The sequence below is a fragment of the Bos mutus genome, chromosome 11, assembly GCF_027580195.1.
Source record: "Bos mutus isolate GX-2022 chromosome 11, NWIPB_WYAK_1.1, whole genome shotgun sequence".
Classification (NCBI taxonomy): Eukaryota; Metazoa; Chordata; class Mammalia; order Artiodactyla; family Bovidae; genus Bos; species Bos mutus.
This window is the reverse complement of record NC_091627.1, coordinates 33,209,885-33,227,195: the sequence shown is the minus strand read 5'-3', so window position 1 is coordinate 33,227,195 and position 17,311 is coordinate 33,209,885. Positions and strand designations below refer to the sequence as shown.

The following is a 17,311-nucleotide window of genomic DNA, read 5'->3' as shown; positions in this document are numbered from 1 at the left end:
CTATTTGGCATGAAGTGGTGGGACCGGATGCCACGATCTTAGTTTTCTGAATGTTGAGCTTTAAGCCAACTTTTTCACTCTCCTCTTTCACTTTCATCAAGAGGCTCTTTAGTTCTTCACTTTCTGCCATAAGGGTGGTGTCATCTGCATATCTGAGGTTATTATTTCTCCTGGCAATCTTGATTCCAGCTTGTGCTTCCTCCAGCCCAGCGTTTCTCATGATGTACTCTGCGTATAAGTTAAATAAGCAGGGTGACAATATACAGCCCTGACGAACTCCTTTTCCTATTTGGAACCAGTCTGTTGTTCCATGTCCAGTTCTAACTGTTGCTTCCTGACCTGCATATAGGTTTCTCAAGAAGCAGGTCAGGTGGTCTGGTATTCCCATCTCTTTCAGAATTTTCCACAGTTTATTGTGATCCACACATTCAAAGGCTTTTGCATAGTCAATAAAGCAGAAATAGATGTTTTTCTGGAACTCTCTTGCTTTTTCGATGATCCAGTGGATATTGTCAATTTGATGTCTGGTTCCTCTGCCTTTTCTAAAACCAGCTCGAATATCTGGAAGTTCACAGTTCATGTATTGCTGAAGCCTGGCTTGGAGAATTTCGAGCATTGCATTACTTTACTAGAGTGTAAGATGAGTGCAATTGTGCGGTAGTTTCTACAGTTAATTATAATGAATTCTGATTACCATGTGCATTATTTACCTAATCTACACTCAAACTGAAACATAAAACATAGGTACAAAGAATATCTAATTATCTTTTTAACATATGAACAAAAGTAACTTTAAGATATTTTTTCCTTCCCCAATCAAAAGATACAGAGTTGCTGAATAGATAATAAGACCCAATTATATGCTGTCACAAGAGGCTCACTTCAGCTTTAGAGGCACGCACAGACTGAAAGTGAAGGGATGGAGAAAGATACTCCACTTTCACACAAATGAAAGCCAAAAGGAGCAGAGGCTATACTTATATCACACAAAATAGACTTTTTTCCCCTTACTGTTTTACCTATTTCCCCCTATTTTTATTGAGAAATAGTTGGCATACATCACTGTATAGGTTTAAGGCATACAGCATGACTGTTTGAATTATATATATTGTGAAATGATTACCACAATGGATTAACATCCACCACCTCATATAGATAAAATAAAACTAAAACTTTTTCCTTGTGATGAGATTTATCTGACTTTTTTCACTGATTATGATTTAAGACTCATCTATGTTGTTGGATGTATTAATATTTTATTCCTTTTGCTTGCTCAGTAGTATTCCATTGAATGCATAAAGCAGACTTTGTTCACCTGTTCACCAGCTGATGGACAATGGTTTTTCATGTTACCCCTTTACAGTCATACCTATTTCCCTCCCTCCACTATCTCCAAACTCTCACAACCAATAATTTATTCTCTATCTCTATAATCTTGTTATTTGCACACAAAACAGACATTAAGCCAAAAACTATAGCAAGATACAAAGAAGGTCATTATATAATCATAAAAGGATTGATTTATCAAGAGTATAACATTTTTAAATATTTGCATACTCAACACAGGAGCACCTAAATATATAAAGCAAATATTAACAGATTTTAAGGGAGAAATATACAGCATTACAATAATAGTAGAAGACTTAAAAATACGATTTTCAACAATGAATAGGCCATCCAGAAAGAAAAGTCAATAAAGAAACTTTGGACTTAATGCCATGTTAGACTAGATGGACTTAACAGACACTTACTGAACATTCCATCTAACAGCAGCAGAATATACATTCTTCTCGTGTGTACATGGAACATTTTCCAGGATAGATTATATGTTTGGCCACAAAAACAAATCTTAGTACATTCAAGAAAACTGAAATTCTATCAAGCATTTTTTCCAACCATAATGATATGAAACTAGAAATCAATTAAAAGAAGAAAACTGAAAAATTCACAACTATGCTGAGACTAAACAACATCCTCCTGAACAAACAATGGGTCCAATAAATCAAAAGGGAAATTAAAAAAAACCTTGAGACAACTGAAAATGGAAATACAACATAATAAAACTTCTGGGATGCAGCAGAAGCAGTTTCAAGAGGGAAGGCTACAGAAATAAACTCTTGCATTAAGGAAAAAAGAAAGCTCTCAGAATTCCCTGGCAGTCCAGTGGTTAGGACTTGGCATTCTCATTGCTGGGGACTTTAGGTTCAATTCCTATTTGGGGAACTAAAATTTCATAAGCTGCATGCATGGCAAAAAAAGAAAAGAAAAAAGAAAGATCTCAAATAGACAACCTAACTTTACATCTCAAGGAACTAGAAAAGGAAGAACAAGCTAAGCTCAAAGTTAGTAGAAAGAAGAAAATAACAGAGATCAGAGTAGAAATGAATGAAATAGAGACTTAGCAGACAGTAGAAAAGATCAATGAAACGAAGAACAGTTTTTTAAGAAGATAAACAAAATACACAAACCTTTAGCTAGACTAACCAAGAAAAAAGAAAGAGGACTCAAATAAAGTTATAAATGAAAGAGGAGACATTACAACTGATACTACAGAAATATAATGAATCATGAGACAACTATGAATAATTAATCAATCCTGAGGATCATTGGAAGGGCTGATGCTGAAGCTAAAGCTCCAATACTTTGGCCACCTGATGCAAAGAGCCGACTCATTAGAAAAGACCCTGATGCTGGGGAAGACTGAAGGCAGGAGGAGAAGGGGACAACAGGGGACAAGATGGTTGGATGGCAACACCTACTCAACGGACATGAGTTTGAGCAAGCTCCAGTAGATGGTGAAGGACAGGGAAGCCTGGTGTGCTGCAGTTCATGGGGATGCAAAGAGTCAGACACTACTGAGTAACTGAACAACAAGAATAATTATATGCCAACATTTTGGACATCCTAGAAGAAATGAATAAATTCCTAGAAACAGATAGCCTACCAAGACTGAATCATGAACAGATAGAAATCTGAATAGACTTACTACTAGTAAGGAGATTGAATCAGTAGTCAAAAACCTCCCAACAAAGAAATGTCCAGCTCTTTCCGCCATCTTTCCCTGCCGCCAGAATGGTGCGCTTGAATGTCCTGGCCGATGCTCTCAAGAGTATCAACAATGCCGAAAAGAGAGGCAAACGCCAGGTCCTTATTAGGCCATGCTCCAAAGTCATCGTCAGGTTTCTAACAGTGATGATGAAGCATGGTTACATTGGCGAATTTGAAATCATTGATGATCACAGGGCTGGGAAAATTGTTGTGAACCTTACAGGCAGGCTAAATAAGTGTGGAGTGATCAGCCCTAGATTTGATGTGCAACTCAAAGATCTAGAAAAATGGCAGAATAACCTGCTCCCATCCCGTCAGTTTGGTTTCATTATACTGACAACCTCAGCTGGCATCATGGACCATGAAGAAGCAAGACGAAAACATACAGGAGGGAAAATCCTTGGATTCTTTTTCTAGGGATGTAATACATACAAATAAAATGCCTCAGAGGACAAAAAAAAAAAAAAAGAAATGTCCAGGACCAGATGCCTTCATGGTGAATTCTACCAAACATTTAAGGAAGAATTAATACCAAGCCTTCTCAAGCTTTTACAGCAAATGGAAGAGGAGGGAACTCTTCCAAAATCATTATACGAGGCCAACCTAAACCAGACAAGGACACGACAACAAAAGAAAATTAGAGACCAGTATCTCTGAGGAACACCCATGCAAAAATCCTCAACAACATATTAGTAAACTAATTTCATGGTATATTACAAGGATCATATACCATGATCAAGTGGGATTTATTCTAGGGATGCAAGGGTGGTTCAATATCCACAAATCATTGTTACACTACAACACATTTAACAAAACGAAGGCTAAAAACATACGATCATTTCAATAGGTACAGAAAAAGCACTGGAAAAAATTCAACATCCTTTTTAAGATAAAAATTGTCAATAAATTGGTATACAGGGAATGTACCCCAACAAAATAAAGGCCATATTTGATAAGCCCACAGCTATCATTCTCAATGGAGGAAAGCTGAATGCTTTTCTTCTAAGAATAGGAACAAGACAAGGATGCCACTCTTGGCATTTTTATTCAACATGGTATTGAAGTCCTAGCCAGAGAAATTAGGAAGAAAAAGACATGAAGACATCTAAATTACAAAGGCAGAGACAAAACAGTCACTATTTGCGGATGACAGGATTTTATATATGTTAATTGAAAATCCTAAAGACTCCACCAAAAACTATTAAAACAAATAAACAAATTCAGTAAAGTTGCAGGGTACAAAATCAATACAAACATCTGTTGCATTAATTTTTGTTTTTGGGTTTTTTTTTTTTGCCATACCATGTGGCTTGTAGGATATTAGCTCCCCAACCAGGGATCAAACCCAAGTCCATGGCAGTGAAAGCCCACATCCCAACCATAGGACTACCAGGGAATCCCCCTGTTGTATTTTAATACACTAACAACAAACTATCAGAAAGAGAAATTAAGAAAACAATCCCATTGACAATAGCATCAAAAAGAATGAAATACTTAGGAATAAATTTAACCAAGGAGGTAAAAGATCTATACCCTGTAAGACATTGATGAAAGAAACTGAAGAAAACACAAATAAAAGGAGATATTCTACGCTTATGGTTGGAAGGATTAATGCTGTTAAAATGTCCATACTGCATATAGTGATCTACAAAGTCTATGTAATCTGTATCACAATTTCAATGGCATTTTTCACAGAAATAGAAAAAAAAATCTTAAAATTTGGGCTAGATGGCAAATCCCAGTCAACAACTGGGAATGGAGATAGGCTTCTTGAACTGACCTAGGCTTTAGAGTGACATGGTACATACCTAGAGTGTTACAGAGAGTGTTATGAGTTATTAAAGGAATTTGTGAAAATATATTTCTTACCAGTTGCTGCTATGGGGTTGTTTGCTCAATGACTGAAGTAGAAAAATAATGAAGTATCTAGATGGCCTCTCATACTCCCTATTAAGACTTTGTCTGCTAGTGTGTAACAGACTCCTTTTATTTCTTTTGGCTGTACCTCCCACCAACCAGGATCTTAATTCCCTGAACAGGGATCAAACTCATGATTGCTGCATTGGGAGCACCAAGTCTTTACCACAATGGCACCCCACTCCGGTACTCTTGCCTGGAGGATCCCATGGACGGAGGAGCCTGGAAGGCTGCAGTCCATGGGGTCGCTGAGGGTCGGACACGACTGAGCGACTTCGCTTTCACTTTTCACTCTCATGCATTGGAGAAGGAAATGGCAACCCGCTCCAGTGTTCTTGCCTGGAGAATCCCAGGGACGGGGGAGCCTGGTGGGCTGCCGTCTCTGGGGTCGCACAGAGTCGGACACAACTGAAGCGACTTAGTAGTAGTAGTAGTAGTAGTAGTAGTAGTACCTGGTAAATCCCCTGATCCCTTTTAAAAACTGAGGAAAGGTTATAAATTCTTTTCTCAGAAAATGCACAGCTAATACACACAAAATATTTTTCATAATTTCAGGGGGCCACATACTTCTGAAATCTATTCTGGACTCCAAGATAAGGACTGTTCTCAGCTATGTTTTCTCCGAAGAGTCAGCCCAACTCTCAGTCCTATTTTATTTTTAAAAAATATTTACGTAGCTGCACTACATCTTTAGTTGTGGCATGTGGGATCTAGTTCCCAACCAAGAATCGAACCCTGGTCTGCTGCATTGGGAGTGGAGTCTTAGCCAGTGGACCACCAGCGAAGTCCCTCAGTCCTATTTTAGAATATAGTAAGTTTCAGTTCAGTTCAGTCGCTCAGTCGTGTCCGACTCTTTGCGACCCCATGAATCGCAGCATGCCAGGCCTCCCTGTCCATCACCTACTCCCGGAGTTCACCCAGACTCACGTCCATCGAGTCAGTGATGCCATCCAGCCATCTCATCCTCTGTCGTCCCCTTCTCCTCCTGCCCCTAATCCCTCCCAGCATCAAAGTCTTTTCCAATTTAGTAGATCAGAAGCAGGTTCTGGAAGCAGGTGGGTTTGGGAGATTACTAGGCATTACTATACATTCTATTTACTTTGCAAAGTATATAGACATGAACAATGCGACGGAAGATGCCACATTCTGGATCTTTCAGGAGGTCGTTATGGTCACTACAAATAATGGTTTCTGACCACAGATCCAGCTGAATCATTCAGCAAATATTTACTGGGCGCCTGATATGTACAGGCACTGAGCCAGGCAATGAGCTCACCAAGATAAAAAAGACACCATTTGTGTCCTTGATGAGACATTCACATGAAAAAGCATGAATGTAGTTATTGGTGGCCTGAAAATAAAGGTTACCTAAGACTGAGAGGCATTCTGAGGTGACGGAAAGGACTCTGAGTTTGTGATTTGATTTTTGGCTTCACCTCATTCTAGTGTGGCATCACTCAATCTCAGATTGCCTCATCTATCAAGTGCGGCAAATAAGTAGATGAGAACTGTGGCAAATTTTCAAAAAGATAACCTTTAAAAAAATTAACATGGACAAACAGAAAAGGCAAGTTACAGGCTTATCGAAAATGACAGCTGAGAGAGTCACCCCCAAAGGAAGAGCCTAACTCTTCCCAGGCTCTACGGACACCACCGCGCCCCGCACGCGGTCAGAAACCGCCCAATAAACCTTCCCGGACGGATCAAGTTCCGCTTCCGCAGGCAGGTTTTCGCTATAGGCGTGAGCGAAGGACGCCAGACGCAACGTAGCGTCGGACCTCCCCATTGCGCATGCTCTGGAGGAGAGGCTGAGAACGGAAGGACGGGGGAGTGGCCAGACGCCGCGGCCGGCCGGCTCGCTCTCCCTGTGGCCCCGCGCTGGAGGCGGGGGCGCGCACACGCTCGTTCGCGCGGCCGGCTGCGTACAGTAGTGACGGCCGCGCGGGAGCGGTCACATGACCGTAGCGGCTGCCTGTACAGTAAGGACCCAATATGGCAGCGGCGGTAGCAGTGGTAACGGCAGCAGGAGGACCGGCCGCCCCATAGACCGCCCCCAGCGCACCACCCCCGTCGCTTCCTCTGCTCCGGTGCTCCTCCGGCCTGACTTCCCCTTTCTCCCACCTTTCCCGGCACCGCGGGAAGAACAGCGCAGAGCAGAGCAGGCAGGGAGGGCGGCCGGAGCCCGGACACGGGAGCCTCCCAGTCAGTTCAAGACCCGACATGAGGGAAAAGGGCCGTAGGAAGAAGGGCAGGACCTGGGCGGAGGCCGCCAAGACGGTAAGGCGGAGGGAGCGGACGGGAAGGCTGGGAGGATTTCGTTCCCTCGCCGCCCTCCCTCGGTCGCAGGGGAAGGGAGGTCAGTGGCACTGCGACCCGGCTAAGGGGGGCACAAAACCGCGCGGCGAGGGCGGCGGTTTGTGTCGGGCTTGTGGTCCCTGTGGGAATGGAGGCGCCTAGCGGAAGAGGGTCGCCGCAGGGCTGTGGCTTCTCCCCGCGTCTGCGGTGGTTCCTCTATGGTGTTTTGAAGCTGCCTGTTGGAGTCACTGCGCTCTCACCCCCACTCTGTGGTAGCCCCTGCCCCAGCATGGGGAAGTCTGTTGTGCTTGCACAGTAACCGGTTCTTCTCCCTTGTGCGGCTGAGGAGCCCCCATTGGATGCGGATAGGAGAAGGCTTGTGCATGCACCCAGCCCCAGAAAGAAGAGGGGAGCGGTGGAACTGGGTAGAATTGACCCGCTGTAGCAGGCACACCGCTCGACTCCGGGGCCCCTGCTTGTCTGGGCTCCTGGATCCGGCCGGAGGTCACGAGGCTCTTGTTTTATGTTTGCTGTTGGAGCCGAAAGTGCAGGAGGTGTTTAGAAACGAAGTAACAGGTGGGACTTGTAGAATTTTTTTTTTTTTTCCTGTTTCCGTAGAGACCTACTCTGAACAAGGCAGCAATGCATGGTGGGACCTGTAGTTTTACCCGGCCTTGATTTTTCCGTAGCTAAAGTGGTGATGGCCTCACGAAGTTGTGATTAGTGGATAAAACCATCCTTTTTTTCCTTCTAAATTTATCTTAACGAAATTTAGAAGTAGGTTTAAAAAACAGAGTATTGAGGATGAGTGAGAACTTTTATGTTTTTTTATGAAAAAGTTAAAAGCGTCCATGTATATATATTTAGAAATGAAAGGTTTGGAGAAAGTCAGGTTCATTCCATCTTCTGAGGGTGCAGCAGAAAAGTAATAGGACGTGAGACAGCAGCGTTTTAGTGTTGGGAGGCGAGAAGGATGGAAGCATTATTTTTAATGGTGAATCATGACAGTAATACTTGTACAACCTGGAGAGCCCCTCTGAATGAAGCCCCTCTTTATGGTGTGTTGTATGTTTTATTTTTTAAAGGGGAGTTTTCTGAAGTAACAAATGTTCACTGTGGGAAAGTTAGGGAAATTATAGTATTTTAGTATAAAGAAGGAAATAAGTCATGCATTTAACCAAGCTCTGTTAACATTTGATATATTACCGCCCCGTCTTTTTTATTTCCCCAAATCTGGGTATTTTTGTTTATTCATTCTTGCACATTTGCTTTGTAAATCTTGTGCATTTGTTTTGTAAATGGTATGTTTTAGAGGATTCATGAATCTTAAACTTGTTTGTCTGGGTTAGTAGGAAATGTGTAAAAGTTAGTGAATAAATAAAAGCACATTTTATTTGTTGAGTGCTTTCATTTACAGTGTACCTTCATAACTGTAATTGCTGGTCGTTTCCCTCCAAAGAAAAAACTCTAGAAATAATTTTGTTGGGTGGTGGGGAAATTCCTCCTTCACAAAAGGAGTGAAGGAGGAATTGTTCTACTTGATCAACACTACCTCAAGACCTCTTTTAAAGAAGGATAGTAAATTTTATTCATAAGTAACCAGATCCCAGTCTTCATTGTGTTAATTAATTTTAAGTCTCTAGAATTTCATGAGTACTTTATGAATTATCTCTTTGGATAAAACAGTCTAATCTTTGGGAGATTGTGACAGGAAAAATTTGCATCTACAGTCTATTTTCCTATAGTAAATAATTATGTTTGCTCATTTATAACAAACATTTCAAGCCTTAGCTAGTTATGTGCAAGTAATATTTAGAAGATGTAAAGACTAGAGCTAATCAGTAGATCTTTGAGTGAGTTCCTGAAGCGATTGGTGTATTAGTGGTTTGGTATTTTTATTTGATTCTGGCAAATATATAAGAGCTCAGACTAAATAAAAATGAATTTTAGAAAGAGAATGGTAACACTAAAACTTCTTTTTTCTAGTATCCAAAATCTAGAAAACACTCTACTCTTTTTTATCATCTATAAAGTATTTAAACCTCAGTGGTCAAAGGTTTCTGTTTACAGGAGAAATAGGTAGAAGTAAATGTGAGAAGAATAAACAAAAGTAAATCTTTAATATTTTCAGATGCAGAGTAATGAGATCAGAAAGTTAGTGGTTTGACAGAGATAACTTTGACCTAAATTAGGAAACTGTATATTTTATAAGATTAAGAGAACCAGGAGAAGCAAGTCTTAAACTTACCTCATAGGCATTAAGGCCAAATGTTCTATGAACAGAGTTTCAGAAAGGATATATTAAAATTATTCATTGAGTATAGGCAATGTCTACTTCATATTTTATTATGTTCTTGGTACCTACATTGTAGAGCTATCCTGTTTTAGAGAACGTTACTAAAATGGGGTTGTGTTCCTGACCAATAATAGAGCAATAGATAAAATTACTCACGTATATATGTATTTATATCACATATGTTTGTGATTTGGGGTTTTGTGTGTATGTGAGAGAGCTACACAAATTGATACAGGATTGCTGTGAACAACCTGAAAAAGGAAAAATAATGTGATTCATAATTATTATATAATTATGAGATTATGCCAAAGTCTGCTTAAATGTAGAGAATAGATGAGTTCCAATAACTGAAGACATCCCACAGAGAAATAATGGAATTAAGATTCAGTTGAACTTGAATGCTCATTCACAGCACTGGATTGTGTCCCTACTGATCTTATATTTGTCTCATAAATACACTAGGTATAAAAAGCATTATTCAAGTATTTAGTTAACCCTATTACATTTTAAATTTATTTATTTATTGGCTGCACCCTGTGGCTTGCAGGATCTCAGTTCCCCTACCAGGGACTGAACCTAGGCCATGGCAGAACCCAGGCCATGGCAAGACTGGAATACTAACCCCTAGGCCACCGGGGAACTCCCATTACGTGTTTTAAATTTTAAAGGTAGCAGTGATAGTGGTGATGATGTGATTTGGATGAGAGACCTGCAGGATAGTATTTGGTGCAATTAAAACAGAAAAATTTGTAGTAAGCCAGAGATACTGAAAATCTTTACATTGACTTTAGAACTGTGTTCGAAGTTCCGCTCATTTTTTTTTTTTTTTTTTTAAGCAAAACAAAGCATTGTATCATGTACACATTAGGTGACATCCCTGAGGAATTTAGCTGTTTTTACAAAATAGAACTTTCAAAAGAGTATAATTTTGGTGATACTTTTTTTTTTTTTTTTTTTTGACGTTTTCCCTTGTCACCCACCACGGCTGGGGACACATCAAAAGGGAAAAATGTCTTTTTTGGACAAGTTTGTTGTGATTGTAGGTGAAAGAGAGCAGCAGACCTTAGAGACTGCATTAGGTTATCTTTGAGGAGTGAAGTGGTCAGAGTGTAAGTGAAGAATGGGTGTTAGAGGTGAGGAGAATAGCAGGCGAGTGTAGATCTTTAGCATGTGATATCTAGACAGAAGGAAAAGTTTTTTTTTTGTATCTAGACTTCACTTAGTGGTTAATACTGTTTGGAAGGTACATAGGTTTTAAAATTTATGTTATTTACCTAAAGTCATTTGGGCTTCCCTGGTGGCTCAGTGGTAAAGAATCTGCCTGCAGTACAGGAGCCACAGGTTCTAGCCCTGGGGTGGGAAGATCTGGAGGAGGTTATGGCAACACACTCCAGTATTCTTGCCTGGAGAATCCCCATGGACAGAAGAGCCTGGTGGGCTACAGTCCATAGGGTTGCAAAGAGTCAGATACGACTGAAGCGACTTACCACACTGGCCTAAAGTTACTTAACTTTAGGGAATAGAGTGGAAGAAAATTTGTATTAAAGGAATAATTCTCATAAGCTAATTACCTTTCTGTAGGAAGTATTGAAAATAGAAAAGAATTACTTAAAAGTAAAATGATAAAGTACATGTAACGATTAGAAAGAAAAAAGTCTTAAAATATACTTTAGAAAAAACAGATGTATTAACTTAAAAAGTTTCAGTTCTTTTAATCTTGACCATAAGTAATTATCTTCTGCTAGGAGTATGGCCAGGCCTGGGGATATCTCCTTGGACCTGTATTGGTTGGCCAGAGTCTTTTTATGTCTGTGTTTGTCTTATGTTTGTACTTGTAAATGTTAGAATCTCCAGGAGAGTGTGCATCTTGGAAAACCATACTAAAGAAATATATTGTTTTTGTAATATTGTTTTATAGAAGGTAAAACTGGACAAAATCTTCCTGGAATATGTTAAAAATAGAATGAGAAAGATTGTGAAGAGCATGGGTGAAAAACTGAGAAACTGCTCTAACCCATACTTTTCAAAATTAACCAGTTTTTTTTGAGGTATAATTGACATAAAATTATAAGATATTAGATATGTTTATGAGATTTCCATCTGCAGGTCTGTTTGTGCTAGGGCATTCTTTGCTTGAGAGATCTTCATTTTTGCTTTAATACCGAAGTAAAGTTCCCTTGTATTTTGCCCTTATATTTTGTATTATTATTTTCAGTTCATCCTTCCTTCTCTCCTCTTCTCATGTTCCTGTCTTGAAAGGCCACAAACTAAGGAAAAAGGAAAGAAAAAAATCTTTTTTGAACATATAAGTTAAAAATTTCTGTGGAAAGTGCTGCTGCTGCATCTCCTAGAATTATGACAGGAGCTGAGAAAATGATGTCAAATTTGCAGAAGTCCTTACTCTTTCCTCATCCACAAAATCTATCTACTTTTAAAAGACTGTGCAATTTTGCTGTCAGTGAAAGGGCATTATGTTTTCACTACAAAAGCTATCTGGAAGGAGGCCAGTTGTGTGGAAGATAGAACTACAGGAACCTGATAAGTAAGGTTTGTCTGCTGTCTTTATCCTTTTTATTAATATATGCATGCATACTAAGTCGCTACAGTCATGTCCTACTCTTTGTGACCCTATGGACTGTAGCCCGCCAGACTGCTCTGTCCATGGGATTCCCCGGGCAAGAATACTGGAGTGTGTTGCCATGCCCTCCTCCAGGGGTTCTTCCTGACCCAGGGATCTAAGCTGCATCTTTTATGAGTCCTGCATTGGCAGGTGGGTTCTTTACCATTAGGGCCACCTGGGAAGCCAGAAGACTTGGAATGCTCCACCAGTTCTGTTTTCTTTCTTTCCATATCTCATAGAGGCCATCCTCATAGTTTATAGTGTTGTAGTATTGTGCGATTTAGTACTTTTAGTACAGTTTGATTTATCATGTTTTTAAAAGGTTTTTGAGCGTACTTAAGTTTCGAATTCTTTAGATAAGACTTAAAAACAATAGTGTTAGTTTTCTATTACAGTTATATAGGCTCTTTTAAAAAATAACTCATTCATTCATTCATTTATATTTGGTTGTGTGGAGGGCCTTTTCCTTGCTGCCTGTAGGCTTTCTCAGGTTGCGGAGAGCAGGAGCTACTTTTTGTTCGGTGGTTTTTCTCCTTGCGGAGCACAGGCTCCAGGCACACGGGCTTCAGTAGTCGCAGCACATGGGCGCGTTAGTTTCGGCTCTCCTGCTCTAAAGTGCGGGCTCAGTAGTTGTGGCGCATAGGCTTAGTTGCTCCTTGGCATGTGGAATTTTCTTGGATCAAGGATTGAACCCATGTCCCCTGCATTGGCAGGCTAATTCTTACCCACTGTATCACCAGGGAAGTCCTAGACTCATTATTTTTAAAAAAGTAGAACGGCAGTATGTAGAGAGTCTTGGATGAGTCACTATACTGAAAATAGGAATTAAATGCATATGCAAATATTGAAAATAATTTAGTTACCAAACTGAAATTAACGTGCTTAGTCACTCAGTTGTGTCTGACTCTTTGCGACCCCATGGATGTAGCCCTCTAGGCTCCTCTGTCCATGGAGATTCTTCAGGCAAGAATACTGAATTGGGTTGCCACGCCCTGCTGGATCTGTTGTCTTTGCCATTTTGGTACATTAACAGAGCATTTCTTTAGTTGTTTTGTTCAGTAGAACTTGATGGAAATGATCTGTATCTGTGCTGTCCAGTACGCTAGCTACTAGTCACGTGTGGCCATTCAGCACTTCAAATGTGACTAGTGGGACTAAGGAACTGAATTTTGAATTTTACTTAATATTAATTAAGCTTAAATACCTAGGTTTGTTTAGTGGCTGTTATAGAATAACTTTCTATGCTTATTGACTTTCTGTGTATTTTTCAGTAAACTCTTTTTTTTTTTTTTTTTGCTTCCTGGTCTTTTTTATTCTAGTTTCTAAGAGTGCAGTGTAGATGAAGAAAACTGGCCCTTTGTGATACATGTCACAGATCTGTTTCCCAATTTTGGCTTTGACTGATTTATGCATTTTTTTTTTCTGCCCAGACATTTTTTTATGTTAATATATTAATAAATAAATTTGTCAATCTTTACCTTTTGTGTTTTTCTAGGTTTTACGTCCTATTAAGAACAACATTCTCAAAGATTATAAGTGAGTGCTTTAAAAAAATGTTTAGCTGTAAAGGTGTATATTCCCCACATAAAATGCATATTTTGTTATGAACAAGTAGGAAGAAATTCAGTTCATATGTATCAGTAAGACTGTGCTTCTTGATGGCAGAGACTTTTCTTTTAAATGTTTCTACCTGCAGAAATGAGTGCTAAATCTTTGTTGTTGTTTTTCACCTTTTTTATTGGCGATAAGACACTGTTGTCACTTTAAAGAGAGCACAATTTGAGTAAAATTAGTCAACTATATTAAGTATTGTTTGCCAGGAAAACTGGTTCAGTACCTCTCTCTTGTTTGTGAAAGAAAGTTATTTCAAGACACACCATGGTATTTGCCTTCCAAGACCCTTTTGAATTACATTTGGATATTTCTGTGGTAATTTTACTTCTGACCTTGCTTGGCAAAACTAAAATTGGTTAATTGTAAAAACACATGTACTGAGTCCTGAACATCAAGGGACACTGTAAACCTAATTAATTACTGCATCTTCTCGGTAATTTGCTCTTTTAGTAAAAATTATGTTGTGAAACACTTGTCATTTGAAAATTCTTTTGCTGCTGATGTTTAGCAGCAAACATCATTGATACTGCATTTAGAATGGACTTTCAATAGCTTGGGGTGGCCCACATCATCTTGAATCTTTAACCCACTGATGTCTGAATTATTTAGTAGTTGGTTTAGCCATATTCAGTTTCAAATAAAGTGCTTAACGATGTTAGTGATTTATTCTAAAGAGTAACATAAAAATTTTAATGTATTGCTATTGATTTTATAGTTTCCTATATAATTTGAGTGGTTCTGGCAAATTTTGTAAGTTTAAATGGATGGTACCCACGAAATTGATATTTTTGGAAAGGTTTTCTCTTTGACATTGTGTTTGTGTGTGTGTGAGAGTGGTGGAGAGGGGAGAGAAGGAGAAAGAAGATGTCAAAAAGGTGGATTACAAGATAAAGATAATGAACACTTTTCATGTATATCATTAAACACCTATGAAAGATGTAAAGAGGAATATAGGTCTATATATACATATATATATATTTATATGTGTGTGTGTATATATATATATATATATATATTTTTTTTGGCATCTCCTGAGCAATATGCAGGATCTTAGTTCCCCGACCAGAAATTGAACTCATATCCCCTGCATTGGGAGCCCAAGGTCTTAATCATTGGACCTCCAGGGAAGTCCCAAGACTATTTTTATTAGCAGCTTGGGAATAACCTTAACAATCTGGATCTGATTTTGGTTGTTTAATTTATTGAGCCTATTGTGTCAGCTTGGACAAGTCATTTAAATCAGTGCTCAAACACTAGTGTGTATAAGAATCATCTGGGAAGCTTATTATGATGTAGATGATTATTCAGTAGGTCTGCAGTGTAGCCAGAGATTCTGCATTTGCAATAAGTTCACAGGTGATGCTGGTGCTTTGGTATAAGGACCACTTTGGGAGTTGTAGGGACTTTAGACTAACTGTTCTCAATTTCCCCCAACTTTAAGATAGAGATAATAGAATTTACCCTAAGTCGCTTCAGTCTTGTCCGACTCTTCACAACTCCATGGACTGCAGCCCACCAGGCTGCTCTGTCCATGGGATTTTCCAAGAGTACTGGAGTGGGGTGCCATTGCCTTCTCCGATGATTAGGCTAGAACATGTGAAAAATTCTTTGACGATACATGGTATGTTGTTGACTTTCCTGGTGGCTCAGTGGTAGAGAACCCATCTGTTAATGGAGGAGATGCAGGTTCGCTCCCTGGGTTGGGAAGCTGGAGAAGGAAATAGCAACCTACTCCTGTATTCGTGTTTGGGAAACCTACTCCTGTATTCTTGTTTGGGAAATCCCATGGACAGAGCAGCTTAGCCAGGTATAGTCCAAGGGGTTGCAAGTGTTGTAAGCATGGTTTGTTAATGTTACTGAAAAATTAATAAATGTAGATCATCTTATGTTTCTGAATGAGAAAACTGAATATTGTACAGATGTTATTTCTTATCAGGTGTAGAGGTTTGAAACAGTTCTAATGAAAAGCTTTCTAGTCTCAGGGACCCCATTTGCCACTTGTTTCCCAAGGTCAGTGTGGAATGAATGACAGAGACCTGAACAAGCTGTAGACAAGTTTGGGAATGCAGTGGAAGCTCTATATCGTGCTTTAGGAGATTGTGTGCCAGATCCCACTCTCTTGACTTAGACTTTGTGAACCGCTATGGAGAAAGCACGTAGCAAGGAATGGCAGGCAGCCTCAAGTTTCTGAGTGACTCCTGGCAAAAAGTCAGCAATAAAACAGAAAGGGACTGAAACCTGCCAACAAGTAAGGTTCATGGTAAGCCTGGAAAAGAATCCCAAACCTCAGATAAGTTCACAGTCCCAGCTGTCACTTCTGTTTCAGCTCTGTGAGACCCTCAGCAGAAGACCCTCTTAAGCCATGGCCAGAATCCTGCACAGAACTATTAGATAACTTGGTATTGGGTTCACCTAAGTTCATCATAAACCATAATCATACCATAAATTTGAGTTGTTGGGGTTGTATAATAGCAAACTAAAAGTAATATTAAAATCTAGTGGAGGAAGGAACATGGAAAGGTTGGTCTCAGAGAGGGTTTGGCCTGGATATTCAGGGGTGAATATGGATAAGGGTATTCCAGGCAGAAGGAAGGCTGAAAAAATGCAGCGTATGTTTTATGCATGCTGATTTACCTTTGAGTCTTATGAAGTGTAGTAAAAGATAAGGCCAGAAAAGACAATCTAGGATCCAAATGTGGAGAGTTGTAGAAGTTGAACTGACAGATATTTTTGTTTTAGTAGTTGTAATGTTTTTCTGCAGGTGACAACATCATTGTCTGTGTTTGGGGCCATTTGTGGGGTGTATTGTAGAGAGCTGAAAAGTCTAGCTACAGAGAGGTTATCAGGGTTAGAATAGGGCTCTTGAATTAAAAGGATGCCTAGGGGTATACATTTTTTCCCCCCATCATTCAGTGTTTCTTATTTTATACCCATTCCATGTACACCTCTCATGCTTACAGGTCTCCAACAGAAGCCTATGCTTAAGATCTGCCAGTCTCCTGAAATCTTGACCTAATAGGAGGTTCTGGCATGTTTTTCAATACAACTGAATTGTATGATTTTTGAGAGGGAAAAAAGAAAGCAAACTCTTTTCCCACTTAATTCTAGCTCATGTTGATTTTTCTTTTCTCTGAATTCTTATGCCACTGTTCTTCCTGTTCCGCTCTCCTCTGTGCCGCTGGTCTTCTGGGTTGTTGAGGTGGTAGAATCAATCAGGAGTCTGTGTTGCACAACTCCAGGGGGAGCCATTCATATTCACATATTGTATTTTATGTGAATATTGCTTTCTAGAGTTGTGTATCACAGTGACTCTGGGTTCCATGATGCTTTTTGTGAAAACATCATTAAACATTAATTTATTTGGACTTCCCTGGTGGTGCAGTGGATAGGAGTCTGCCTGCCAATGCAGGGGACATGGGTTTGATCCCTGGCCCGGGAAGATTCCACATGCTGTGAAGCAGTTAAGCCTGGGTGCTGCACTACTGAGCCCACGCACCTGGAGCCAGTGCTCCTCAGCGAGA

The 17,311-nt window shown here is 39.8% G+C and overlaps 1 protein-coding gene and 1 non-coding gene across 3 annotated transcripts in view; both read left to right on the top strand.

Moving 5' to 3' along the window:
* The first annotated feature begins 3,060 nt into the window (after positions 1 to 3,060).
* On the top strand, positions 3,061 to 3,506 carry LOC102285527 (small ribosomal subunit protein uS8). The gene has a single exon (XR_001351451.2). It is a non-coding gene; the product is annotated as a small ribosomal subunit protein uS8 (transcript).
* A 3,318-nt stretch (positions 3,507 to 6,824) lies between these two features.
* The window catches only part of ASXL2 (ASXL transcriptional regulator 2), a 109,442-nt gene continuing 98,955 nt past the window's right edge, over positions 6,825 to 17,311 (top strand). Inside the window, exon 1 of one of the 2 annotated variants that reach the window (XM_070379239.1) lies at positions 6,825 to 7,242. In XM_070379239.1, coding sequence (XP_070235340.1) covers positions 7,186 to 7,242 — 57 coding nt within the window. In that variant the 5' untranslated portion in view covers positions 6,825 to 7,185. The remainder of the gene's footprint in view (positions 7,243 to 17,311) is intronic. The other variant, XM_070379237.1, reaches the window with a different exon arrangement.